Below are 26,708 nucleotides of genomic sequence, written 5' to 3'. Positions count from 1 at the left end.
GAGGGAAAGTTATGCCTGCTGGAAGGTTATACGAAAGCAAATGCCAAGGTGTTTGCGCTCTGGGCATCGCTTTTGGGAGGGAAATAGTTGGCTTGGCAGAGCTTCGAGAACGATGGTTTTGTTCGTGAATGTACATGGGGCTTAATTATCTGTTTAACTTACCACAAGAGCGATTTGAATTGTGACCGAGTGGTGCCAATTATCATAAAGTTGCTTTATAGTTAACCATGATCCAGTTTAACTCTTTTGAATTGTCACTCAAATTTTCAAGTCCTAAGGTATTATTCATTAACGTTAATAGTTTTATGCGGCCATATATGTGTGATGAATTGTTTCTTCGCAACAAGCCCACCATGTTCATCATTCACATGCATTATCATACCTCTTTTGGATGTTGCTGTCAGTCTTAATACTTTTATTCATATGCTCGTTTGACGGACACATCGCTGTATAGAAATAAATGCATTAAAAACAAAGAAAGGATGTGTGATTGAGCGAAAAATTGTCAGCCATCACCAAAATCTATCAAATGTACTGCGTCATCATCTATCGCCTTGCCGGATCCCATCCTGGTTGGATCGTGTTCTAGGAATTTCGTTCCATTTCCCAATAAACCCGGGCGACGGGTTATGAAAGTGGTACAAATTGTCAGGCGGTTGCGAAAATCGGCAACACACGGTGTTGTTTCCTGGAAAACGACCCTCGGAAAACCTCTGCCAGTGATCATCGTCAGGACACACCGGAGGGAAAAATGCTGCCGTGCTGACTTCAAACGTTACTAACGTCTGTCAAGCCCCATTCCCTGATCCGGGACCTTCGGGACGAATCTCTGAAAGACCGCGTCAGGAATCTTTCATCTGGTGCAGGGTCCGCTCCCCAAGGGGTCCGCACGAATTGAAGGACACATTTTTCCTACCCAGTCCCGCACACGTGCGTAATCGGTTTATCTCGCTCAATTTTAGGGGTTGTGGGTGACGAGCGACGACAAAACAACGCAACAAACGCGTGTGCGTAAGCCGAGCGGAAAGCCATTCGCAGACGCGCTTCCGTTGCGATGTCCCGTGCTTTTTATTGTTGTTCTTTTTTCTCTTCTATCAACGTGACATCGACATCAGGCGAAGGTCAACAACCGTCGAAAGCAAGCGTAGGCCAAGGACGAGATGTACACACGGGTTGGATGCCTACGTATGGAGGTGCCATCCTCCGATTTTGTGCATTTGTCGTTCACGTCGTTGCTTGCCTAGGCCGGGAAGGACGATGGTGCGAATCCTTCCGGTACGATCTTCTCGTATCCCTACCCAAATCTGGGTGGCAGCATCATGCTCGCGTTTTTATGGTTCTTTTTCGCCCGAGGAGGATGATTTCTGATTTCTTTCCTTTTTTCCCGGAACAATATCTCCTGCTGCTACCGATTGTCGTAGCTGTTTCGCTCTCATGTCGGGTCGGCTTGGTGTGAAGGAGGTCCTACTTTTCCCGACCTGGGATGTACAGGACAACGATGGATGACGGGCGGACGGAAAGTTGCTTCATTTCTTTGAGCAATTTACTCACAATCAAGCGAACGATTGTGTTTACCCGAGTGGGATCAGGACCAGGGACGGTGGTCGTCCTTTGCCGCAGCCATTTCGTGCGTCTGAGCGAAAACAACAGTTCCCGTTTCGGAATTGTAGCGACGCATTTTCCCAACCGGAAGGCTGCGCGAGGAACGCCAACACGCCGACCAAAAGATATTTGGAACGCCCGTAAGCACGAAACCGGATGACCCTCGAGGGAACATCTTGGTCAAGCAGGGTTAGGAGAAAGGGGAGCGGGGGGGAAGGAAGAGTAACGGAGTGAAGTAAAACAATCCTTCCGGATTGTTTGTCCCCGTAATAAACGCGATTAACGTTGAAGTAATTATCTCTCTGTAAACAAACGATCGAGTCTCAAGCATCTTGTTCTTAGTACTCTCGAACAGCAACCAAAATCAAGATTGTAAGAGAGGGAAAGTGAAAATGAGAGAAAGAGTGAGTGAAATGAGGAGAAATGGGGAGATAATAGAAATGGAAAGAGAAAGTTGTTTTGTGTAGCTCCATAAACTCGTTAGTTTAACTCGCTTTACCATGGTGCTGGTTTTGAATTTCAAATTGCCTCGATTGGGAAATACAAATCAAATTGCTGCTGTTTTAAATTTTATAATGCGTAAACGTTAGAATATAACTTCTCTTCTCTCTTCTTTTTTTTCTGTTGAACATCTGAACATCCTTTTAAAGCACCTTTTTATAATACATTGCCATCTGTTTGACTTGGCACCGGCTTTCATTCCGGTTTGATCATTTTCATCCCTTTTTCGGGGACAAAATTAAAATGACATACGGTGTTAATACGGTCTGTCCCCGTGGCAAACCAAATATTGGAAAAGGGAATTTCGATATGTTGTCATGAAGGGCACGCACTTAATTTCCATATTCCATTTTTGTTGCCTCCGTGCAATGGTACGCCGTATTCAGGACCTCGTGAGCATGCCAGCTAGCAGGGAAGCGAATAGAAAAAAGTTAAACAAAAATGCAAACACACTACCGCAAAAGGACCGTAGTGACACAAAAATGGCGAACCCTTCAGTGGATGGAATTTCAAGCGGACACTCGCTTGCGTCATCGCGTCTCGTTACGTCAGTAGTCGTTTTCCTCGTTTGGGCGTTTCGGAAAATACGCTCCTTACGCTTTATAATTTCGCTCCCCAATCACCGGCGAAAGATGGCGGCAAGGATATATGAAACGATACACACCCTCACTTGCCCAGACCGCTCCTTCCAACCCTGCAAGGCCCTGTCAGCATTGTTTATCGAGCCGTATTCGGTTTGTTCCGGCACGGCCCGTAATCCCACACTCGGTTGTTTGATAATTATAGCTCCGAACTAATTAACTTCTCAGTGGCAAATCGGGTGGAGTGGGACGAGTGGCCTTTCCGGCCTCGGGAAGTGGGTGGAGCGAAACCGGAAGCTTCCGTTTTCATCGGGCGCCCATCTTTCCAATCACTATCCATCGAAATGTCAATCCCGGGAAAATGTTCCGGTTGTTTCACGGTGCGCCTCCATGAACAGTCGCTTCGTACTGGCTGTGTGTGTGAGTGTGTGTTGTGCGAAAAATGATGGCAACCAATTTTGCAGCCTCATCGCACCCGACCCCTGTACATCCCCGTAAAGCACTCGACATAAGACACTAACCTTATGTGCCTAGCGTTGCCTTCTCACATTTTGCCCCAACCGATCGCTGATATGACGGGATGGTAATAAATTTTGATTATAACCTTAACAAGGAGGCTTAAGCTTTCCTCTCACGCCCTTCCCCCGCGGTCTCGATCCCGCCTGCCAGTCGCGAGTCTCGGTTTTGGCGTTTCTTTCCCTCTTACCCGACGGCGGCATACGACGTTCAGCGAATACTAATCAAGCTGGCAGCGAGCAGTCCGGAGATTACGGCTTAAAAGCTGCCTCTCTGCACCGCGAAGCAATGGCCGCTGATACACGCTTCAGGCACAGCTTCAGGCTGGCGTGGCGCTGATTGATGGCACGATGAAGAAACTAGCGAAAAAGTGACCCTCGAAGCGGCATGCCCAAGATAAACCGCCGCATGAGAAGCACGACCGAGCGCTTAAAATGGTATTACACTGCGGCAATAATCCGCTTAGCAATCGGGGCTGCAATCGGTGCCGAGCGCTTTGGGGCAATGCTGCAATCAAATATGCAATACCGGGTAGTTGCCGCGTTACTAAACAGCAGCTTTCTATTCGGACGGGTTGTGGTCTAACCGGCACGGTAGACTTTGTCAGTTTGTGGATGCATCGGATCGCGCATTTTGTGTAACAATTTTAAGGGTTCACCCCTATAGGGAAATATAGGGAATGCCCTATAGGGAAATGCCATTTCGGGCACTCGGTGGCTCCATTATGCTGACGCTCGTTCGAGTGCGTCGAGTGCGCTTAATTCGAAACAAATTGTCTTTCTCACCCGACCGTGACAAGCCAAATCCGGTGCGAAGAGATATTACGCTCGGCGCATTATCCTCCAGCGTAGGGTTATTTCTTCAATTTCATTAGAAGAAATGAGTCGATTCATCTTTCTCGTTCGTTTTTTGCTTAGCGTTTGTTGTTTTTGCTCTCCTACTCGAGACCGGCTTCAAGCACCCAGGCGTCACTTGAGAAGCCGGAGATGCGCAGATCCCCAAACTCGTTAATCTTCTTGGTGCAAAGATGACACCGTTCGCCTTGCAATCGAGAGGATGTGCCTTACAGGACGAGCCAAGCGGTTTGGCGAACGGTTGTGAATGTAGAATGAGCGAATAGAGGAAGAAAGAAAAACACAACAACCTTTCAAATAATCGGTAGCCGGTGGCCGTTTGAGTGGACGCTGCGAAGATGTTCTTTTTTTATTTTCTTCGTAACAAACCCATCGAAAAGTATGGCTTGAATTAAGAAAATTGCCTCAAACGATGGGGTGGGATTCTCGGCGTACTTTGTTTAAGTGGTGGATTTTGTGTGCCTTTATCGCTCCCATGCAGATCAAGCTGCCCCGAGGTCCCTGAAAGCATGTTGGAAATTCAAACGCATTAGTTAGTCTATTTTTCGACACACACTCCCTCTCGCTCTGCATCCGCTTATCACGATCCTGAGCCGTCCCTGACAGATGAAATCCCTGCCCACCGATTTTTTAATGTGTGTCCGCAGGGATTATTGCGCAGTTTTATTTTTTATTATATTTTCTTTTGCTCTCCCCCATTGCATTAGTGTGCTTTTCCGCCACACGAGTGTCTGGTTTGACATGTGTTGAAGAATAAAACGAATCACCATCGGTGCAAAGTTCACCCGAAGAGCAAACCGACATGCGGTTGAAACATTTCACATTTGAAACATTTCACATCGTTCCGGTTGCGGTCCTGAAAGATTATACTGTCCTGACACTCCCACATAAGTGGTTTGGTTGGCAATTTCGATCAAAAGTACGAAAGCCTCATCTCGCCCTCTCGGTTGCGGAGTTTTTCGAGTGTTTGGCCTGTGTTTTTGCCCTTCCCAACGCACTTGTAAAACATTGACGGAAGTGAACGCCCGCCCTATACCTGTCGCTTCTTCTTCTTCTTCTTCTTCTTGGCTTCACGCAGGACATCGACTACGAGGGATTTCACAAGTTCCTGGACTCGTTTCTCGACTGTGAAACGCCCGAGGACCTCTCGAAGCACCTGTTCATATCATTCCTGCAGCCGGCCCTCTACCAGGCTCAGCAGCAACAGCACAGCCACGGGAAAGCCCTTAGCCAGATGGCGGCGATCAGCAGCAATGCGGCCTGCGCTCCAGTCACATCGCACAACCGAGGTAAGCGAGGATGCTCACCGATGGGTTTACATTTGCTAATGCAACGACCTCCACTTGAAGGCTCCATACCGAACCTGAACAGCATCGTGGACATTCCGACGCCGCAGCCATCGCAAGAGTCACAGCGGAACAGCTTTGTGGAGCGGATACACGGCCTTACCGATAAGCTGCAATCGCTCGGTCATCTTGGACTCGATGGTGGTGGTGGCAGTGAGAGCGGTGTTGGAGGCAACAAGGGCAAATGCGGTACGTACCCGGGTACGCTCTCCTAGTTCCCCAACGCCACGCCTTCTGGGCTCTACTTTCGGTTTCCTTTCGCAGGGACCGTCCACCCGATGCTGACGGTGACACCGAGCCCGATGGGGTGTGCTCCGCCGATCCTGCAGCCTCCGTTTCGCCGGTCAGCCGATTCCAGCCCTTCACACTCACACTCACACAGCCACTCGCAGATTTCCCGGAACTCGTCGCGCAAGAGCAACAACTCCGTCAACTGTCGGATCGAAGGTAAATATTGTTCGGCTTCAAGCGCGAATTCTTTCTCTCGCTCTCTCTCTCTCTCTCTTTCTCTCTCTCTCACTCACTCGGGGTGGCTCTCTCACTATGGGTTGAAATCCCTTCCAAATCGATCGCGTACGGTAGGGGGCACGTGTAGCACAGACAAAAAAAAGGATCACACGTGTCACCACCTTGGGGAATAGAATCGCGAAAGCACCTGTCAATTTCCATCCGACCGGATCCTTTTCCGTTGTTTTTTTTTGTATCTTGCTTAATTCCTCGGGCCCACCAACACACGATCCACATGTCAATCCGCGTATCGATTCCGCTTCACAGCGCGTGTCCCTGATTCGTTGTGGAGACAAATTCGATCCTTCGAAAGCGTACGCGTTGCGTTTCAAATCAGAGTGCCTGATCGAGGCATCGGCCCTGCGGGTGGGTTCGCAATTTCTCCAAAACGGTCACCCTCCCGGAGGGCTGCGGGCATCCAGGTCCGACATCTGCCGCAACGTGGCTTCCTTCAATCATCCCTCAACCGCTGCGGTGCCGTGTCAGCTTAGGGCGCATCTGGAGCCGAGGGTTTGACGCGTTTGGGGCATTTGACGGGCGTGTTTTCTCAACCCAGGTCCCGTGTCCGCTTCGTTTCAGATGTGCGGCTGATTCCGAGAAAGCAATCATTTTTGGATCCGCTGCTGCTGAAGGTGCCGCTCAAGGACGTCGTCTGCTACCTCTCGCTGCTCGAGGCCGGCCGACCCGAGGATAAGCTGGAATGTAAGTACACGAACCATGCCGTTATTAATTTGTGTATGTGTGCGTTTGTGTTTGTTTTTTAATCTCACGTTCTACCTATCCGCGAGTTGGAGTATTGTTTAGAATTTCACAGAGTGGCGTCTGGTTTTGGCGCCACCTAAAAAGGGTACTAGAGACCTAGAACGGCGGCCCTTTACTTTACAAACACCTCGCGCGAACGACCGGAACGTCAGCATAAATAATGCCGACGCGTTCGCGCGGAAAGCCGACGGCGGAAAGGCGCGAGCTAAATGTTGCGAAATTATAATTACTATTCAATGGAACCGATGGGTGGGTCGTCACGTTGTGAATGGACTTACTTTCCTTCGGTGTGCGAGCAACACCGGTGTTGAAGGTGCTTTGAAGTTTTGCTGGGCGAGTCCAAAATACTCATTAACCCCTTCTAGGCTCGGGCAGGGCTTGGGCGCGTAAATCGGAGAGACTTTCGAAGGGGTGTAATTACACCGGCATACAATAAGTTGAGCCTTTTTCCTTATTTAAGGCTGACGTAGCACAGTGAAGGACGCTAAAAGCATATCACAGCGAGAAGCTTCGAAGCGAAACTACTCACAGCCCTTGTGTCGGTGTTTGTCGTTGAGCGTATTTTGGAAGCTTATTTGATGCCCCTCGCAGCACAAACTTCGCTAATGAGTTCGCAGAGCATCAACGGAATAAAAGATTTACAGTCTGAGAAGCCACTGTCTGGCAGCATTTGTGAGCATTATTCGTATATTATTATGCTTTCGTGAAACTTTTGTGAATAATTCTTCAAATTGCAAAACGAACGTAACTATCATCTGCTACCATGAAGCAGTGTACTTTTACACCCAGAAAAAGATCTTTTTTGTGCATCAACCTCAAACACCAGAAGATCAGCCTAATCTAATTACGCTCAGTGAAGCCGTCCGGATAGTATGAAATTTAACTTCGCTCAAGATTTCACCGCGCAGCGCGACAAAAATGTCGCGAATCCATAATCCTCCTCCAGAGGCACGTCGCCCTTTGGGAACCGGCAGATTGGTGCTGCTGGCCGGGTTTCGTAGCAGACGAAAAGTTTCACCACGCTTCAGCCCAATCCGATGGACCAAACAAAGCTAGAGCCAGCTAACTTTAAACTGATGGCACCGTTTTATGCATTCCATCAGCTTACGAAGAACGGCAGCAGCGACTGCACAACCGAAAACTTGCGCACTAACTTTCAGGACTGTGCCAACGAAAGAGTGCTTGTGAGTGTGTGACAGAGAGAGAGCGAGAAAAAAAGACAAAACATGGAAAAAGAAAGAGATCAAGTCAGAAAGTTCCTTCCGACGGGAAAATCCACTCGGAACGTCCAGACCGGGTAAGCATCATGATGGGCAAATAAGTAGCACTCGCCTGGCCACAACACCACCGAGAAATGCGCTGGCTCGGTAATCCTTTTGATGCGCCGCCACTCGCGAGCACACACACAAACACACAACACACTTGCGGACCTCATTACCATAGAAATGGCAATCATCATCGCTTACGTCCCGCTCCGGCAAACATTATGTTTGGCTGGCTGAGAGAACGGCCAACACTCGACAATGGCAGCCTCCTGGGGATTGAGCCGGAGAGAAAACAAAGCGAAAATAAAAAGAAATCCACCCGATCCTCGGCCTCGCTGGCATGCGATGGCGAAGGATGTGCATGTGAACCTTCACCAGCCACTGGAATTGCTTTATTTATGCGAACGCAACACTTCGCCCGTTTCGCTGCGCTGTAAAACTACACTCTCGGCGCTTTCCCAGGCGATGGGCGCACTCGAGTACCCTCTTTTGGCGTTAGTTGTGGCCCCTCTAGCGAGTGCTGGATGCCCGCGGGGACCGACAGCCGATAAGTTTTCCCAACCCGGTCTGGGCAACGATGGCGCAGTAAACGTGGAGGACACACAGACGTACACGAAGGACCACGTGCGGGAGAGTGCGTGGGCAAAGCAAAGCCAAAGGGGAATTCTTTCGAGTGTGACCCCCGGCCCGCCCGAATAACTTTATCCCTAGCGAGTGGTGAAACGGGATCGGGCAGAAAAGTGGACCAGAGAAAAGTTTTCGGTCCCCGTTACAACGTTTATTGGCATTGTTCCACAAATAATCCATTCCCAACGATCCATTCTACCCCGGCCTCTCTCGGGTGGGAAACGCCATGATAGTCGCAAGTGTTGGCTACTCTCGGACAGAGGCGCATAATCAAAGCTCTGATGACCCCGGTGGTATCCTTTCAGAACGAGGAATCCCTTTTGTGGCGGCCGCACGAGCAGCATCATTCCTGGCATTCATATTCCACCCAGTGAGTTGCTTTGATCGAGCTTGCTTGAGCTGGTAATGATTTCCGGTCGCATGCATCTACTGAGATCGGTGGGTGGGGCTTTTAAATTAATATTTATTGCTGGCCAACTGTACTGACCGGAAACGGACACATCCTGCTACGACATCCGGCCTTATCAAACCGGAAGCACAACTGGTTTCCCGATATCCTTTATTGCCCCGGTGCTAGCCTGCTGCATTTATTAAGATGATTATTGCTGCTACGCACCGATGGCCGGTCTCTTTGCGTTTGCTGGAAGGCCGAATATCAAAGACGTCATCCTGAGAAAACAACGATTGCCAACCCGGTGCCGATCGGTTGGGACGAAGAAATGCCGCTCGAAGTACCATTAATACTGTGTGTTGTCTTTTTTTTTTTGCTTGCGGTGTGTCGCTGCAAGCATAATGGAGATGAAAGTGACCGACATCATCTCTGTGCTTCTGGCTCAACCGGACCAATATTCAATTCACCGTCATGGGCTCCATCCCGGGCAGGAAAAACCTTCCAACCGAAGCCGATCGGAACAGCACATCATTATGGTGCCGTTTTCCTCACCCGACCAGTGCACTCTCTGCTGCCTCTCGAGACCTCGAGTATGAGTAATTTTAGCCGGTACTGTTATAGCTCGAAGCACCGGTCCTCGGTATTGATTCGATCGGCCCGAGGAAACTGAAACATTTCTTGCTCTCATGGTCTAGTCGTCCGGGTTTCACTCGTCGGCGCTTAAGCGCTTACCGCCTTTCCGGTGGATAAACGCCACCATTGACTTACGGTGAACCGTTTGCTGGACTGACGCGAGCTATCGGTACATAGAGACGATGCTAGCCGACTTTCTTGGGGAGGTTTTGGCCAAGAGGATGGCCAGCAAGTGGACAACCGGCGTATCGTGAACGATCGGTTCGTCCGTCAAGAGGCTGACTGCTGCGGCCGGGCTGGTGAAAGCCTTTCTCATAATATTTATTTATAGATTTATTTCCGATTCATATCAAATGGCAACCGTTCGGTCACCGCTCCGACGTGGGGTGCAATGCCGCACCACATGACGAAAGGGCCACCCTTCATACCAATGCCGATTGGACGCCTCCAACTGGGTGGGAAATTGCGCACCACCCGGACCAACCCCAATAGACAACGCTCGCTTTCCGTACGTGTCAGCTGTAAATGTGGTGCACATGGATGTGTGTATGGGTGTGTGTGCAAATGGAAGTGGGTGGAGAAAAGCCGCTTCTCACTTTTCCCTTCGGCGTCCTCTGTGCAAATTGCGTCGAATAGGACGATAACAAATGGCTCCACTGGTGGGAGATGGGCGCTTTTAAGAAAAATGGCTCGTATTACGGTAGATAAGTTATTTTCCGAATGGTTCCAATTTTTCAACCGTCTCGTGAAGGTTTACGGAGACGACCATCATGGCCGAGAATGGTCCAACGGCTCCCCGACGGTAATGATAACGGAAGATTTTTGAGGGCCATTTATCAGACGCTAGGGCGGCGAGCTGACCATACAGCGTGAATTGAATGGGAACGTTATCATCATGTGTGCGGGATCTTTTCTGAAACATTTGTTAATGGCAAATTTAGATCACACTGATTTGCGAATTAATGAATAATTAGTTGATTTATGGTGGTTTACTTCTGCAAGAGAGGTACAGAATTAAGCATTGCCGTAACAATATATCTTTGAGGTCTCGGACTAGAGTAGAGCTAACATACGTTTAGTTTTACTGGTTGTTGTTCAGTAATAGATCACAATTCAATTTCATTATCTGCGTACATAAACCCCTCAAAATTAGGCTTATTTCCCAACAATCGCAGTATTCACGTGCCATCCTGATTTATGTTGAATTCGCGAAGTCACATTACCACGCTTGGCGAATCATCGATTGCTCACAATCGCACTTTTCCGCCATCGCATTTCCGGCCCAGCGGCAGTTGTGCTCGCGATTTATCCTACAATTTTCTTCCTTCCCTCATACCGTAGTTATGTTCCGGCTGTACGACACCGACGGGAACGGCGTCCTCGACACGACCGAAACGGATGCAATCGTCAACCAGATGATGTCGGTGGCGGAATACCTCGGCTGGGACGTGTCCGAACTGCGACCGGTGAGTGAACGCAATCGTGGCCACGCGTGCATCCTGTTCGCGCTCATCCTTCCTGTTGACCGATCGTGGCGCACGTGGCATTTCCTGGCCACAAAAGCCTACTCTCATAAATAGCAACTTCAATTATGTGTTTCGTGCGCGTCGGAACGGCAGTCTGTTCCCGACCACTGTGTCGCTGTTGACTTGATCAAGCTGTGAATTGTTGTTTTTCTTCTCTCTCTCTCTTTCTCTTCGTGCACAATCGCACCGGGCTATGACAACAGATCCTCCAGGACATGATGACCGAGATCGACTACGACGGTGACGGGTGCGTATCGCTTGAGGAGTGGCAACGTGGCGGCCTAACGACAATTCCACTGCTGGTACTTCTCGGTAAGTAGAAACTCCCCACGGGCATATCGTCGGTGCTTACGCTATCCGGAACGCTTTTCCCGCGAACGATATCGCAGCCTCGAAAGCGAGATGTTTCTCTTCCGCGAACTCGAAAGCGAAACAAATCGCCCGAACGGAGAAGAGAGTGGGAAAAGAAAATGCAGCGTGTAATCAAATATCCTCCCAGAGATGACACCCCCGGGGCGTGACAAGCGTGGGACTGAAACGTGCGCTAATGGTGTGCGTTGAGAATAATGCGAAAATCGAGCAGCAAATGAGCCTGATGCGACAGTTTATTTTAACCATTTTCTTGTTTTGCTACGCCATTGCGAGGTCCAATTAAAATTGCCAACAGCAATAAGTCGGCGTGTGCAGGAGATTATTAGGCATGGCAGCTCGATGACGATGTTGAAAGCTGATTTTCCAACCAGCTGATGCTAAAGGCGACCCACAGGCTTATTCAAACACGTGCTACACAAATTCACGGTCGATCCCTTTTCGGAAATCAACCATCGAGTGTGCGTCCAATTAAATAAGCTTTTGCCCAGGAGTGGAAGATGTCCTTGCTGCCGGGCGATCGTTAAAGGCTTACGTTCGCCTGAGCAGGAAAAGAAATTGCACATTAAATTAAAATCACCTCGTTACGGGAAGATAACGCCAGCCTCGAGGGTATAAGGTGGTGCAAACCCACCAACGTCCCTAATGAACGCACTTAGGGGTCGCTTCCCGAACGATGCAACCGGTTCCGATCGGCGTACACGCTCGATTACTGCCCCGGGGCTACGTGGATACTCTTGCGGGAATCGTTCGCCCTTCGGTGTGCGAATAATTCAATCAATTACCCAGCCACACCACAGTCGAGTACCCGATACCTCCGATTCGGGAGACCGGAGCGAACCCAAGCCACGACCGGATACTAATCTACACTTAACTTAATTGCACACGATGGCCCAGCTCAGGGATGGCGCAATCAAGCGCGGCTCAGGACGCAACAGGACAAGCACATCCGCCCACGTACGTGCACAAACGGCCGTGCACTTGCTGCCCTGCCCTTCGGAGCGATTCTCCGGAGAGTAATCCCACCAGCATGAGGTGGTACCGGTTTTTCCCGACCAGAAAGTCGTCCCGGACTCGATCTCCCGTGGGATCGATTTCTCAAGCCAATCCAACCGCTAATGCCCTTCACCGGGCAAGCCGCAGCTCGCATTCTCCCGACCCTGCCAGTCATTTGTCGGGAGGACATTCTCGGACAAAAGTGTCCACTGACGCGCTCGAAAGCGCCATCAATCAGCACGGGCAAAAAGCAAACATTCCGTCATTCTTAGCCGCGCTCGATGGTTTGAGCTTGCCGATTAATACGATTGTGGCTTCCGCGCTCTGGAGTGGCGCACGGTGGCGATGGAAAATCGAGGACACAATCGGGCCATCCGTACGCAGACCAGTTGGATGGAGAAAAGTGGTTTCGCTGAAAAATCGAGCCATTGCACAATAGCACCGGGACGGCGTTGACGGGAAGTGAACGCATCCATCATCGCGACGAAGTGCCATCCTAAGCTACCCAACGCCCTCAGGATGGGTGGCACTCGACCACTCGACCGGTACTGTGACAGAGACTGATGTGGATCTATTTTTGGGAGCCAACGGCACGCTTATCGGCGCCATCGAGGATGATGGTGCACTATCGGAATTAATTTCCTTCGTCCGTGTGTGGGGCTTGTCGTCGGTTGACGCACGAAATCAAACGAAATCCTGCCGTATGATGGTCACGTACGCTAGATTTATCCCGCCCACGAATCGCGGGCAGCTGCAATCGTCCGGAACGTGGGGCCGTTTCACGTGGCTCTGGTGCACTCGTGGGCGAATTTTCCTCTTGAAAGGCAATTAAACACACTGCTGTTATATTGCTCAGCTACTGGAGGGCGCTTGATTCGACACATCCTCTTCTAAGAAGGTGTTCCAGGATTGGTATTTTAACAGAGAACAAACAATCGTCTTTCCAAAGCGAATGTTACATGAATTTATTAAACTAATTCCGTCCTACTGCGATCTGAGATAAACTCAGATACACCCCTAAATATCTATGCTTCACTCGCGTTACAGAAGAAATGTCCTGCGATCTGAATTTGAACCTCATATTTCACTAGCTCGCCGTACAATATTTTATTGCAAATAGGTGACAAATGTGTTGGATATATTGCATAACCCCGATATGGTTGGGTTTATAGTGAATGAATTTTCCATTTGGTGGAGACATCTATTTTGCACATGTGCCACTTTTGGCCATAAACCCGTGCCAATAAAAGTATAAAAACGAACGGCAGTAAAACCTCGATGATTGAATTTTTGGATCGCTTTTCAAATACGAACGCGAAGAATATGATGCTGTGTACATGCGAGAGTGCTTGTATGTTTGCTGAAGTTGCTGAAGCTGAGAATGGTAAAGCTTGCGCAGATTTAGAAGATAGTATACTCTACGGCGGGTTGTTAGTTCCATCGAGCGGTCATTTCTCATTTGAACCATTAAATAAGGTGGAAACATAATAAATTGCAGTAAATGGAAACTCTTGATAAAGCTGGTCGTATTGAGTTAGTAGAATCCGTACAAAATTTGTTGCCAACAGCTGGGCAAAGACGTCACCTTTCTCACGCTCAACTTCTTCAGCATACAATTTGACCCTTCCACATATGCCAGCACATCCCGTGCGGCGGATAACATTCGCTTGACCAAACGCAAGCACACTCGAAAGCATGAATTAATTCCGCAAACAAACCCTGCTTCACTCGATTGCATTATCCATCGAAGCGAGCTCGCGGACAAACTTTCCCGGGAATATTTTTCGAGTACCACGTGTTACTACTCATTCGGGATTTTCAACCGAAACGCTGCTTCGATCGGTGTACCATTGATCATGAGGATGTCCGTGCACACATACACTACACACTACAACACCTACTCGTGGGAAGGAATGAACATTTTCCGATAGCTAATTCCCGGTAATTGATGGCGCGCGACGATTCCGAATCTCGGTGGACGCATAAATCCTGTATCCTGGTCTCGTGGTGATCCATTAAACAGTGTTCGTTTCTACTACTTTCTTTCCCGTCGTTGGTAGGTGTCGACAACACGCTGAAAGAGGATGGCTATCACGTGTGGCGATTGAAACACTTCAGCAAACCCGCTTACTGCAACATGTGCCTCAACATGCTCGTTGGTCTCGGCAAGAAAGGGCTTTGCTGCGTGCGTAAGTAACACTTCCAAAGCGTCCTGTAATCAGCGCCTCTGTGCTGGACTCTGCTAATCTCCACGTTTATTTTTCATGCCCGGCCAGTGTGCAAGTACACCGTGCATGAACGCTGTGTCCAGCGAGCTCCGGCCTCCTGTATCGCCACTTACGTGAAGTCGAAAAAGTCAAAAACAACCGCCACGTTCCAGCATCACTGGGTCGAGGGAAACTGCTACGGTCGGTGCTCGAAGTGCCGCAAACGGATCAAAGCTTACAACGGCATTACCGGTCTGACCTGCCGCTGGTGTCGTATGATGGTAAGTGTGCTCGTGTACGTTCCCTCGAGAGAGTATATCCTGACTCTAGGAGGTAGGAAAGGCTACCCAACTCAAAACCGGCCAACGGACAGGCTTTACGAGTGTCCCACATATTCGAGTCCCTCATCGCCACAGGGGCCTGAGTCCTGATTAACATGTGTTCAATTAAAGTGAGCTTTTATTTTAGCATGTACCCTCAAGGGGCACATTTTCCTCCCAAAGTCCCTCTGGCGCTTGCGCACGATGGAGGCGCCTGGTGTTTCACGTGATAAATGCGAACAAAAAATAAAGTAGTACACCGGGACGGAAACTGTTCACGGGCTAACAATCACCAACATATGGTGATCTTCGAGAGTCCTCTTTGCTTTGTTTATCCATCCATTCCATCAATCAGTAGGCCGAGTGACACCGTACCATTCGACGTTCGATCAGTCATTAAACGTTTTAATGCGTTGGCCGTGCGGCTTCAAAGTGTTTTACGGTGCACGTAAATTGTTTACGCTCGACCTGGAGCGCCTTTTTTATGGCAAAATCCCGCTAGCCGCTCCGTTGATCCGTTGTTGGGGATAATGTCCTGTTTCATTTCGGTCTTTTTTTAACCGGTAGGTGGCGGTGGCAACAGCTGAACCGCCACCCATTGAGCGTGTATGTGTCTATGAGGACAACCTGAAAAGAATGAAAACGTACCGCGTGTGTTCCAGTTCCGGTAGTGAAAAATGAGTTTTCTTCTTTTTTTTTCCTTCATCGAGTTTTTATCCTGCGCTTCATTTGTTGTTCCCTATCGCACCTAGACGTTGCCACTGACTAAATCATTAATGTTGTCGCCGTTCTCGTGCCCATTCCTAGCTCCATAACAAATGCGCAACGCTCGTCAAGGCCGAATGTACGCTGGGAGAGTTCGCCAGCCTCGTCCTACCACCGACCGCCATCTGTCCAGCCGTGCTCGATCGGCAAAAATCGATCAACTTCACCACCAACAAGGGAAAGGTAGGTTGTCCACGCGGCAAAAACTCATTTATCTCCGTTATCCTGGTGGCCAGGTGGGAGCAGCGAGCAGGAAATGACTGACACGGTGTGGGAAATGGAACTGAAAAGTGTGCAAGCACCCCTCAAATCGACGCTCTCGGTAATCACTTGGGATATTTGCTCGCTCTCGGGCGCGGATAAATTGATTACTATCCATCCATTCAACGGGGATAGTGTGTAATCTAGGCCAGCTCCACTGATACGCCGTTTACTGTACGCTGCTTTCTAGATGATTTCGAAACCATATATTGAGTATTTTTATCCGACTAAAATTAAATGTTTCGCTAGAATTTCATGAACATATTTGTGTTTGCTCAAGGTGGATCTTCTCTCGTTTTATGAACCTTTTTTCTAATGTCAATGTTGATAATTTTTTTTCTCTTGGATTCAACATCCTTCTGAGAACCGGTTTTGTCAGTAAAACTGGCTTTTTGATCCCAGTACAAAACATCAAAGCAACCCATAAAACAGATTAAACATACTATCCTTTGCAAAGCAATGTCCAAGGGAATGTGTTGTGTGGCGTTTTTTTTTTGACGATAACACAGCTGGATTAATGTATCACACATTGAAATACCCAGAATATTGTAAAAAAAAAGTCATGTAACAATCAGCTAGAGCTAGATTCTTGTGATAAGCATTCTATGAATTGTAATAGCAACAGCCGTCACAATGCATCATCCTGTGTTTCTCCCCCTAGAGCGTTCCATCGACAATACACTTTCAAATCACCAGCGATCCTGGCTGGTGTCCGCTGCTCGTGTTCATCAATCCCAAGAGCGGTGGCCGGCAGGGTGACCGGATCCTGCGCAAGTTCCAGTACCTCCTGAACCCACGCCAAGTGTACGACCTGTCTAAAGGTGGCCCCCTCGAGGGTCTAACCATGTTTAAGGACGTGCCCAATTTCAAGGTGATCTGTTGCGGTGGCGATGGCACTGTCGGATGGGTGCTAGAAGCGATGGATAGCATCGTACTGCAGAGCCAACCCTCGATCGGTGTGATCCCTCTGGGAACGGGCAACGATTTGGCACGGTGTCTACGTTGGGGTGGCGGATACGAGGGTGAAAGCATCCCCAAGATTCTGGACAAGATCAACCGAGCCTCAGTCGTTATGCTTGACCGGTGGAGCATCGAGGTGAAGAACAACCCGCTAGCAGCCGATGAAACACCCACCGGAACCACCGTTCCTGGTCACAAGGTAAGCACTTCTCCCATCAACCATTTCACTCATCATTAATTGCTTTTCTCTCCGGTTTCGCCGGTTCGCTCACACCCGCTAATTGAAGGTGACGCTGTCGGAGAACATGCAGAAGGTGATAGAGTTCTCGCATCGCATAATTGCTGAAAAATCTGTGATCCAAACCTACGATGAGGTTGAAAATAGTACAAACGCGGCCGAGCTGGCGACCGACGGCACGACCAGCGACCGTGTCCTGCCGAGTGACAATAATGGTACCGCACCGGAGGACGATGACGATGACGATGAAGCCAACGGTGCAGAGGACCGACGATCGCTGATGGCAGGCGCGTCAACCGCTACTCCACCGCCAACTCCAACCACGGCCACGCTAGGCCCATCCGGGGGGCTACTGGAAGAGCTGACCAACGCGAACACCGATGGTGACCCAACGCCGATAGCCAACGGTGGTGTTACGCTGGTGTCCGGTATCGACATGGCGCCTGACACCGTCGGCAGCACTACGAGTGGCGATACCGCGGGAAATGGCACCGAGAGTGTGGGCGATACACCACAGCCAGCGGACGATACCGAAAATAGTTCCTATCAGCAACAGCAGCAGCAGCAGCACCATCATCATCACCAGCACATCAATGGTGGCACCGCGGACAGGCCGGGCCCGGAGAAGAAAACTATCGACCTACCGAAGCTGATAAAACCGCAGGTCGGATCGGAATTCACCGTGCCGTACAACATTGTCAATAACTATTTCTCCGTGGGTGTGGTAAGTAGATACCGTGCGGATAGCAAGATAGCAACTCCAACCCCCTTGCAACCCGCTACCACTATCAGCTCTGGAAGTCCCCCGCAATGGTGCGAGTCCTTTGAAGTGTGTGATGGAAAAACTCGCAAGAATCAGACTGCTTTCCCGGGCCGGGAGGGATCGAATCGGGATGGGTTGCAAGAAAAATGTACGCACCAGGAGTTCCGGGAAAAGTTTGTTTGCTGTACCTTCCTCCGCCTTTTTTCACTTCTCCAACCCCTTGCTCGCAGGTTCGTGAGTTACGCTAACGAGGACACATCGGAGTTCCACGGGAGAACTTTTATTTACGCCCGACCTGCGGACCGAACCCGACATCGATTGTAGCATGAAACTGCGCTCGAACTGTGGCGCTACATTTTCCGAGTTAGCTAATTTGTCTCGCCCTTAAAGTTCGCCCAGGAGTCACTCCGGACCGTGAGCTGGTTCGTTTTTATTCCCATTGGCTGCGTTGCGCTGTCTATTTTGTGCCCTTTATTGCTGGCGGTTCTTCTTTTTTGCTTCAAGCAGCGATAACACTCTTCCTGGGTGACCTAAAAAGTTCGCCACTCCCTCGACGTCGAAAAGGTGCCCGGTTGGGGGTCTTTTTTTACATTTCCAGCGCAAATGTTGTAGAAATTAAACCGTAATTAGAACGCCGTTTGTTGCGATGTCCCGACCCGGAACGGTTGTCGTCTGCCGTTTTACCATTCCCTCATAGCCGGCTCCGATCGTTCGTCGGTGCCGGTTTCGGTCGAGGAAAATCGTACCCTTTTCCACCCCCTCGTAGACCGACTCGTGCGGGAGCTCCACGTTTCTTAATTATTCACGCCAACGAACGCAATTGTTGTTGAGCGCGGGAAAACGTCCAAAGGGGCACAGTTGGCACAGCCGGAAACTGTACACTTGTGAGCACCCCCGCTTCAATAAGCTTTTCAGTTGCACACTCGCCCGAAAGTTGGACAGCGCATCCCCTCGGCCACCCGGTACAGTCTGATTCGGGGGTTGGTATTTTTGAGGTATGTTTGTTTGGTGGCCTTTCTGTGCAGGGCACGTATAGCGTGCTTTATGGTGGGGATTATGTTGCATATTGCATGATGGGAACTGTGCGAGCCGGTATCGCTCGAGTTCCGAGGAACGCGCCATCGAACGATCCGTGGCAGGTTGTTTATTTGCTTAATGGTTCATTTTTTATAAATTCCGTCAGCGATACAACCTTCCCCGTCAGAGCACCAGGCAGCATATTCATCGTCTTTCACGGGAAGGGGATGTGCCAGACCGGAATGACTGAAAATGAAACTTTAATCACGATGAAGCATAAGTTTTGTGAAAAATAACGGCGAAAGTTTTTGTTTTTTGTTTTGTTGTTTATTTCTATGATAACTCACTTTTGACGTTCGTTTTACGCTTCTAAGAATTTTTCCATAGCAATCCCTGCGCGGGAAGTTGGCATCGAAGTGGAAAGGTTCAAAAGTTTCTAATGTTTTTGGAATTAGGGGCTCAACTACGTGTTCGAGTCACATTGGAGGACAGGCAATGTCGTTGAATATCAAACAAAATTTTTTATTTTCTATTTTATCAAGTTTTTTATGTAATTATAAACATATGGGCATAATTCATTTGCTTCTTTTACAGCCTATTTATGTATAGTAGCTTTCTTTTTTAAATTAAATCTGTTTTTTAACAATTAATCTAAATATATGTATTGCGTGTGTATTTTTCAAAAATATTAAACATTCAAATCAAATGCAATTTCAGTAGCAATACACAATTGTACAGTTTACATTGGAGAATGAATTAAGCAATGAATTGATTTAATTATTGGCTGAGTTCAACCAAAAACATTCGGCCATCCATTACGCCACCAAAACCACAATTTTAGAAGCATTTTCTGCTTGAGTATCACCATAATTTCCGGTGAGATTTTTCGCGCAATTAATTCGAAGCCTATCAACATTAACGAGCGTTAGCTCATCCTCTTTGCTCGGTGGATAAACCTCCCCCTTGGGAGCGTTCCCTCGAAAGCGGTTGCCAGCCACCAAAACAATTTGTCTACCGACGGTGCTTTCATACGTTTGACCGCATTTAGTAGCGAGCGCAGCGGGAACAATTTATCGCTTGCTGTTTCCGCTTCGGACGGGGTGAAAAAATCCCCAAAACTCACGCGACGCGTTCGGGAATTTGCAGCGCTGCAGCAGGATTATTAAAATATTCAATCCCTCTTCCCACGGGTGCAAAAGTGTTGAACCGTGCGGTCATAAATAACGTCCCTCTAGCCGCTAGAGCCCGCTCGTCCTTAGCAACCACAACGTTCATCGGTACCGTGAACATCAAAGCAAGCGGTTTGTCGTGCCTGCGGCAAAGCAAAGCCCAATCAAAGTGGCCCGGTGTTAGCAGACCACCCCGACCGGTTCGGTGAATACGTGGGCGCGCATGCTACCGTCGGTTCATAAATAACCGTCCCTCGGTCGTTCGGTCCGAACGATTTTTGGCTCCCCTCGCGGTAATCTATCGCCGACATCTCTAACCTTTTGCGAGCGGCCGATGGTGAAGCGCTAGCAAATTAGCATAGAAACAATGCCCACTACCGGAACACAATCAACGCCCAACGTTTCGACCGGAAAGGCCGTGGCTCCGTTTACTGCTCGACGGGTCGGGATCGAGGCCATGGCGGGATTATGCGTTGCCAAGCCGGTTTAACCGTACGATTGTGGAAAGAGGCAATTTTTTTTTTCGCTCTCTGACAACGACCTGCTGTGGAATGAATCAACGATTCGGTTTCGTGAGCCTAAATCCTTTCACGAACAGATCCGGAACGATCTGCACACGCAAGCACAGGACCCGGTGAACGGAATCGGTTAAACCGCAACCGTCCAATAAATTCATTTCTGACACCGAGCGAAATATGCTTCGTTTTGAATTGCTTCCGGTTCGAAATTATTCGCCCCCAGCTCTTCCACAAAACATCCACGGCTCAAGCGACACTGTGGGCGGTGAAAAATCTGTTAAATGTCGTGAGCTACTGGGCGCCTCCATCGGGTGTTCGGTTTTATTATTGTTTCTTTTTTTATGTGCACGAACCCTCCACCGGGGCTTGATTTGCAATGGGAGCTATTTTAAATTTTCTTATTATATTCTCTTGCTGTGCTTTTGCTTCCTTGGCGTTTTACTTATTCAACCTAATCCGTGGTGGGTTCTGAAGCCCCAACCGGGCGCTGGCCAGCGGTACAGGCCGCTAGACTATTTATAGCTACCTTCCAAGCCAACTTTGGCCACCCGAGCCAACCCAGTCAGCCAGTGTTATCAGCTAAATTCATTCTTCATCTCACCCACGCCAATTGCAGCCCCTCTGACCCGTCCAAGACGATGGGGGCAAATTAAAAAGGGACTTTCGTTTAAGCCCCCGTCGCTTCGTCGCTGTTTCCTTCGCTTGGGCCAACCGGTTGTTTGGCTATTTTCTTTATTTCTTTCTTGCTTTGTCGTGATTACTCTCCGGCTCGACCTTGGCCGCAAACGTAAAATGTAATTTAATTAATTTAGCGATTAAAAAGCAGTTCATTTTACCGGACGGGGCAAGTCGGCCCCGGGAGATCCCATTAGCTCCGGGCTTCCGGGCAAATGAATCGGATAGCATCGGGATATCGGACCACCGAGGGCTAATTATCTCGCCGGTCAAGCTTGGTAGACAGATCGATTTCCTCCTTCACAGCGAGGCTAAGCTCGGGTGCGATTATAGAAGATTTTAAACTGCATGAAACGGGGAAGCCGTCGAATCACGGCGAATGTAGTTCGCTTCTCGATTTAATGCCACCTTGGCAGCATCGCGTGACCACGGGCTAACACTGGCACTTCCTGTCAGGATCGGTTTGTACCGGAAGTAATCACGCAATTTTCCCAATGCAACCCCCATGGCGGCGTGAATCACTGGTCGGCAATAATCACGCAAATAGGCGATCCCGCTATTTCTCACCCGTCTCTTACAGTATCTCTTTCTCTCTCTCACACTCTCTCTCTCTCTCTCTCCCTCTGTCTGCAGGACGCCGCCATCTGCGTGAAGTTTCACCTGGAGCGGGAGAAAAATCCCCACAAGTTCAACAGCCGCATGAAGAACAAACTCTGGTACTTTGAGTACGCCACGTCGGAAACGTTCGCTGCATCGTGCAAGAACCTGCACGAAAACCTGGAGATTGTGGTAAGTGGTCACGTGTGGCTCTGCCCACGTGTACTGGGTTCGAAAATGTGTTGCCCATTCTTTCAATCTCTCCACAGTGCGATGGCGTGTCGTTGGAGCTGGCGAACGGACCACAACTGCAGGGCATTGCGCTGCTCAACATCCCGTACACGCACGGTGGGTCGAACCTCTGGGGCGAACACCTGTCTCAGAAGCGAATGCGCAAGGGTCCGTTTCGCAAGAAGCTGAAAAACTCCGACAAGGAGCTGTCGGCGAACAGCTTCAACTCGGTCGATCTGTCCATCGCAATACAGGGTAGGTAGGGGAGTAGTATAAGTCAGGGCAGAGGATCAAACTGTGATGGTGTCGTTTTGCAGATATCGGTGACCGGAAGATCGAGGTGATCGGATTGGAGAACTGTCTGCACATGGGTCAGGTGCGAACGGGCTTGCGAGCGTCAGGACGCCGTTTGGCACAGTGCAGCGAGGTTATGATAACCACTCGCAAAACCTTCCCAATGCAAATCGATGGTGAACCCTGGATGCAGGGCCCTTGCACGGTAAGTGTGCCGTGGTCACGCTTGCGAACACTCGCGAATCAAAGCGTTCGTTTCGATTAACCTTTTTAGATCAAACTAACCCACAAAAACCAAGTGCCAATGCTAATGGCGCCCCGGTCGGAGAAAGGCAGCGGGTTCTTTAGCTTTCTGAAGAGATGACTCACGAGGAAGTCAACCAGCGACACCGTCCCGAGCGAGGCCTAGTGACGGTTGATTGGTGGGACCCATCCCAACGCCCGAATGTAGGCAACACGAAAACACTGATAGCTTTAAACGAGGACGAGCAGGATCGTCATCACATCAAAAACCCAAACGCCATCACTCCTTCCAATGCCCATGATGATCGCACCCGTTTGCTGATGCCGTTTTCCAACTACCATACATCAAGCTCCTAGCACCCGATGCACCGTGGGATTGAGCAGCAGAAGGCACACACCGACGCATTACTGACCGGTGTTCGTTAGTGTATCCTGCTGGCTTAATCAAGCCACCAATCGTGGGTTTACAGACTTCGAAGACGCGCTCTCTTCTTGATTCGCTCTCTTGCTCTTCACTGGAAGTCCTCGATGGATATATAGGGGAACAGCACCCTGCAGATACAACCGGTTCTGCATCCCTTACGCCGGATGCTTCCAAGGCAAGCACTCCTATAGCACCTAAGCGCTCCTTAAAAATCCCCAAACACGCACGTGCGCGTACAATTGTATTGCCAGTAGTGGCATTGTCCGTCTATATGTTTCGTACGCCACCGTTCGTCAAACGAGCACGAATCTGTTATTGATTAGAATGTTAGCCCTGAAATGTTATACGTTTACCGTTTCTCATCGTTCTCATCGTTCATCGGCGCTGCTTTCAGCGTTGTGTTCCAGAATCGCCCTCCTTTTTGACCAAACCCTCTACATCTCTCGCCTCACCCCATGCCATCCCTTTCTGAAGATGTCGATTGCATGTTGAAGATATTCTAGGCATAATTATATCGGTCCATGAGCGTCCAGGCTCTACACTCAAGATAATCTCATCGATGGAACCCGTGGATCTGTGGTACTGTGTGTGAATGGGTATGCGCGCGTGTATGTGTGTGTATGTGTCGCCGTTACGAGCAACCGTACTGTATTTAATTGAGAATATACAAAAAAACACTTATTACTTAAAAATATATATTTAAAATATATATATTTACTCACTAGCTCTTAGAATACTGATAAAAGCGCGCGTCGTCCGTACAAACTAACGCAACACAACAAAACGCGAAACAAAACTCTCGATCGCAGCTGTGCGACTGGTTCATGTGCTTTAAATACGATAGGAATCTTTTACGGTCCTGTTCCGGCACGCGATGTCGTCGGGTGGTGCAGCAGGTCGGCAGCAGGACCCGGCAACAGAACGAATCCCTTTCTACTCCTGTATCTTTTCTTCCAGCAGCCAAACAAAACCACTCACAAAAACGCACACATATCGCCGTGGAGAGGAAAAACTGCCCACCCCTCCCAAAAGCCTGATATTTTTGATGATATTTCAGTTCGGAAGGAAACAAAATGTAGTATGGAAAACCCTCAAAGGTTCATCCTGATTCGCCTACGACGGTGTTTCTGCTACCGGGCTACTGCAACCCGCGCCATCACGGGCCGCGAGCGGGAAAAAAGTATTTCCGAATGAATGTTTAGTACTGTGTGTATGAGTGTGCGTGTGTGTATGTGTAGTTTTCCATGCCTAATCTCGTGCTGGCAAGCAGCTATTACCTGTGTCCTGTATCCACGTGTAATATTCCTAACATGTGCACATACTTACCCGACCTAGACGACGGTAGTGAGACCCTGGTTTGTGGATAGGCTCACTTAACGGCAAAACACCCAAACCGCCGGCCGTTGGGCTGTAAATATTGTCTCGTTTTCGTGAAACTCCAACTCACATCCGGTCGAAAATCCTCGGCGCAAACGGACCTGTGAACCCTTTCAATCCGGGGCAGCATTGAAACACGGGCGTAAGCGAACAGATAATTAAAACCGATAACATAAACCCCTAAGTATAGTGAATCTCAATCGCAACGAGCGCCACGTGACGTCGTGCATAGGTAGATAAAATGTAGTCTAAACTCTAGCAAAACATCTCGAGCGAAGCAGAAACAAGCGTAACACACAAGTAGTTACATTATTGGTAGGATATTTCAGTTTTGTTCTGGCGCGCATCGCACATGCGGCATGAACACGGCGCTAGTCTTTTCGATTCAGTTAGAAACGTTTTTTGTTTTTTACTTCTAAAAGAGAAAAAAACAAAAGAAACACCACAGTAGCAGTTAACAACTACGGTTTAAAAGGCTAATCAAAAAAGGGGATAAGACCTCTCCCGCGGGCTGCGAGTCCGTATCGCGGGTCGGAAGTGGCCAACCCCCGGGGCACCAATCAAATTGACGGGGCAGAGCTGGCGGAGGGGGCATGAATGGAAAGAGAAGGCACAGTCAGGTCCGGTCTTTAAGACACGTGGCAGAGAGGACAGAGAAGGAAAAACCTTGGCAAAACGCCTCACAGCCCAATGGGAAAATGCAGGTTGAGGGCTTAAGATAAACTAAACTTTAATCTAGAGCTATTGCGGGAGGTGCGTTAATGTATAGGGAATGATAATAACGATGTAATGATAATAAACAACTCAAATTCTAAAGTAGTATAAGAGATCAAACTATGATAGGTGGTAATATAGATGGAGCCACTGAACTAGCGGAACATGTAAGAAGGAATTATTAAAAGAGAAATAGCAGCATCAGCAGCTAGACACCAACGGATCATACTTCGAAACTCGGTTAGTTAGCGAAATCAAACCCTTGTCAGATATCATCATACTAGTCAATACTCCCTAGATGCACCAGCGCATAAGGGGATATATCGGGACTGAACGAAGGACACAGCTTGGAGTGTTTTGTGTTGTGCGTTTAGCAATAAGTATCTTGCGAATCGCGTCACTTAATCCCGGGAACCACACCCGCTTACCGGAACGTACTTTTAAACAATCGATCCCAACGGTAGCACCGGCAAGCCCCTGGGGTCGGGTTTGAGGGGAATACCCAACCATTCCGGGACTCCACCGGGCTTGCCGGCCTGTGCAGGACCGGGGCGAGCAGTAGTTTGAGGCCTAAAGCTGTTTTTTATACAACACGGTAGAGAATGAGAGAGATAAATACGAAGACGACGAGCCCACTCTCGGCTGTATAGGGAGGTTGGAGGAAAAATGAGAACACTCTTCCACCCACACTCACACGTTATTTTAAACTATCCCCGGGCGGGAAGGACGAAATTGTGCATCTAATGTACACGAAGAGGAAAACTATTGAAATCTCACCGTTTATCCTAATACACATGAGTAACCGTAGCCGAACGTTAACCGTAAGCTGTACATAGAACTATCTAGGCGGTAGTAAATTATTCATCTTATAAATTTTAGGCTATTCTCCGTCGAATGATAAGTTTAGCTTTAGGTTTTTATTCTTAAGTTCCAAGAGCCACATCATAGGTATATTTCTTTTTCCGTCGCGAGTGAGTGATTTGCGGAGTATATAAAGTTCTTTTCTGGAAAAAGTTTTACAAATGCGTTTTAAACGATATCCTTTTTTGTTCAGGTACCATTGAACTAATGTGTTGTTTAATTTTAACGAGGAGTCGAAAGAGGAATGGAATCTCAAATTGATGAACGAAAAAAGTTTGTTTATTTTTCTTTTGTATCAAACGAAGGCCGCGTAGGAGGAAATAAAAAGACTTGTAATTAATGGTACTTATGCCTACAAAGAAAACACAAACATTCGGACCAAACGGGACACTAGTAAGAATTTAAAAAAAACCAAAAACCAAATAAAAACGAGTATGAAACACATAAAACGAACAGCATCCCATAGTAGGCGGGAAAAGGAGACGTAAAATAGCATACGAACCAACCAATCTGTAGCGCACGGTTGAGGAAGATTGTTCAACATGAATGTATATTTTTATTATGCATGTATTTCGAAACGTCGACGGGCCAAACAAAT

At 48.7% G+C, this 26,708-nt stretch overlaps 1 protein-coding gene across 1 annotated transcript in view; it reads left to right on the top strand.

The window, feature by feature from the left end:
- Nucleotides 1–22,855, top strand: part of LOC128722896 (diacylglycerol kinase 1) — a 34,351-nt gene extending 11,496 nt beyond the window's left edge. The window contains exons 3-17 of the mRNA XM_053816583.1: nucleotides 5,133–5,343; nucleotides 5,404–5,589; nucleotides 5,665–5,847; nucleotides 6,487–6,609; nucleotides 10,927–11,051; nucleotides 11,315–11,423; nucleotides 14,537–14,665; nucleotides 14,753–14,964; nucleotides 15,811–15,951; nucleotides 16,691–17,188; nucleotides 17,277–17,951; nucleotides 22,003–22,158; nucleotides 22,236–22,452; nucleotides 22,515–22,696; nucleotides 22,766–22,855. Of these exons, the coding sequence (XP_053672558.1) occupies nucleotides 5,133–5,343; nucleotides 5,404–5,589; nucleotides 5,665–5,847; nucleotides 6,487–6,609; nucleotides 10,927–11,051; nucleotides 11,315–11,423; nucleotides 14,537–14,665; nucleotides 14,753–14,964; nucleotides 15,811–15,951; nucleotides 16,691–17,188; nucleotides 17,277–17,951; nucleotides 22,003–22,158; nucleotides 22,236–22,452; nucleotides 22,515–22,696; nucleotides 22,766–22,855 (3,237 nt within the window). The remainder of the gene's footprint in view (nucleotides 1–5,132; nucleotides 5,344–5,403; nucleotides 5,590–5,664; nucleotides 5,848–6,486; nucleotides 6,610–10,926; nucleotides 11,052–11,314; nucleotides 11,424–14,536; nucleotides 14,666–14,752; nucleotides 14,965–15,810; nucleotides 15,952–16,690; nucleotides 17,189–17,276; nucleotides 17,952–22,002; nucleotides 22,159–22,235; nucleotides 22,453–22,514; nucleotides 22,697–22,765) is intronic.
- Nucleotides 22,856–26,708: the final 3,853 nt, after the last annotated feature.

Source organism: Anopheles nili, chromosome 3 (genome assembly GCF_943737925.1).
Source record: "Anopheles nili chromosome 3, idAnoNiliSN_F5_01, whole genome shotgun sequence".
Lineage (NCBI taxonomy): Eukaryota > Metazoa > Arthropoda > Insecta > Diptera > Culicidae > Anopheles > Anopheles nili.
Note: the sequence above shows the minus strand (reverse complement) of the source record. Positions and strands in the feature narration are given on the sequence as shown.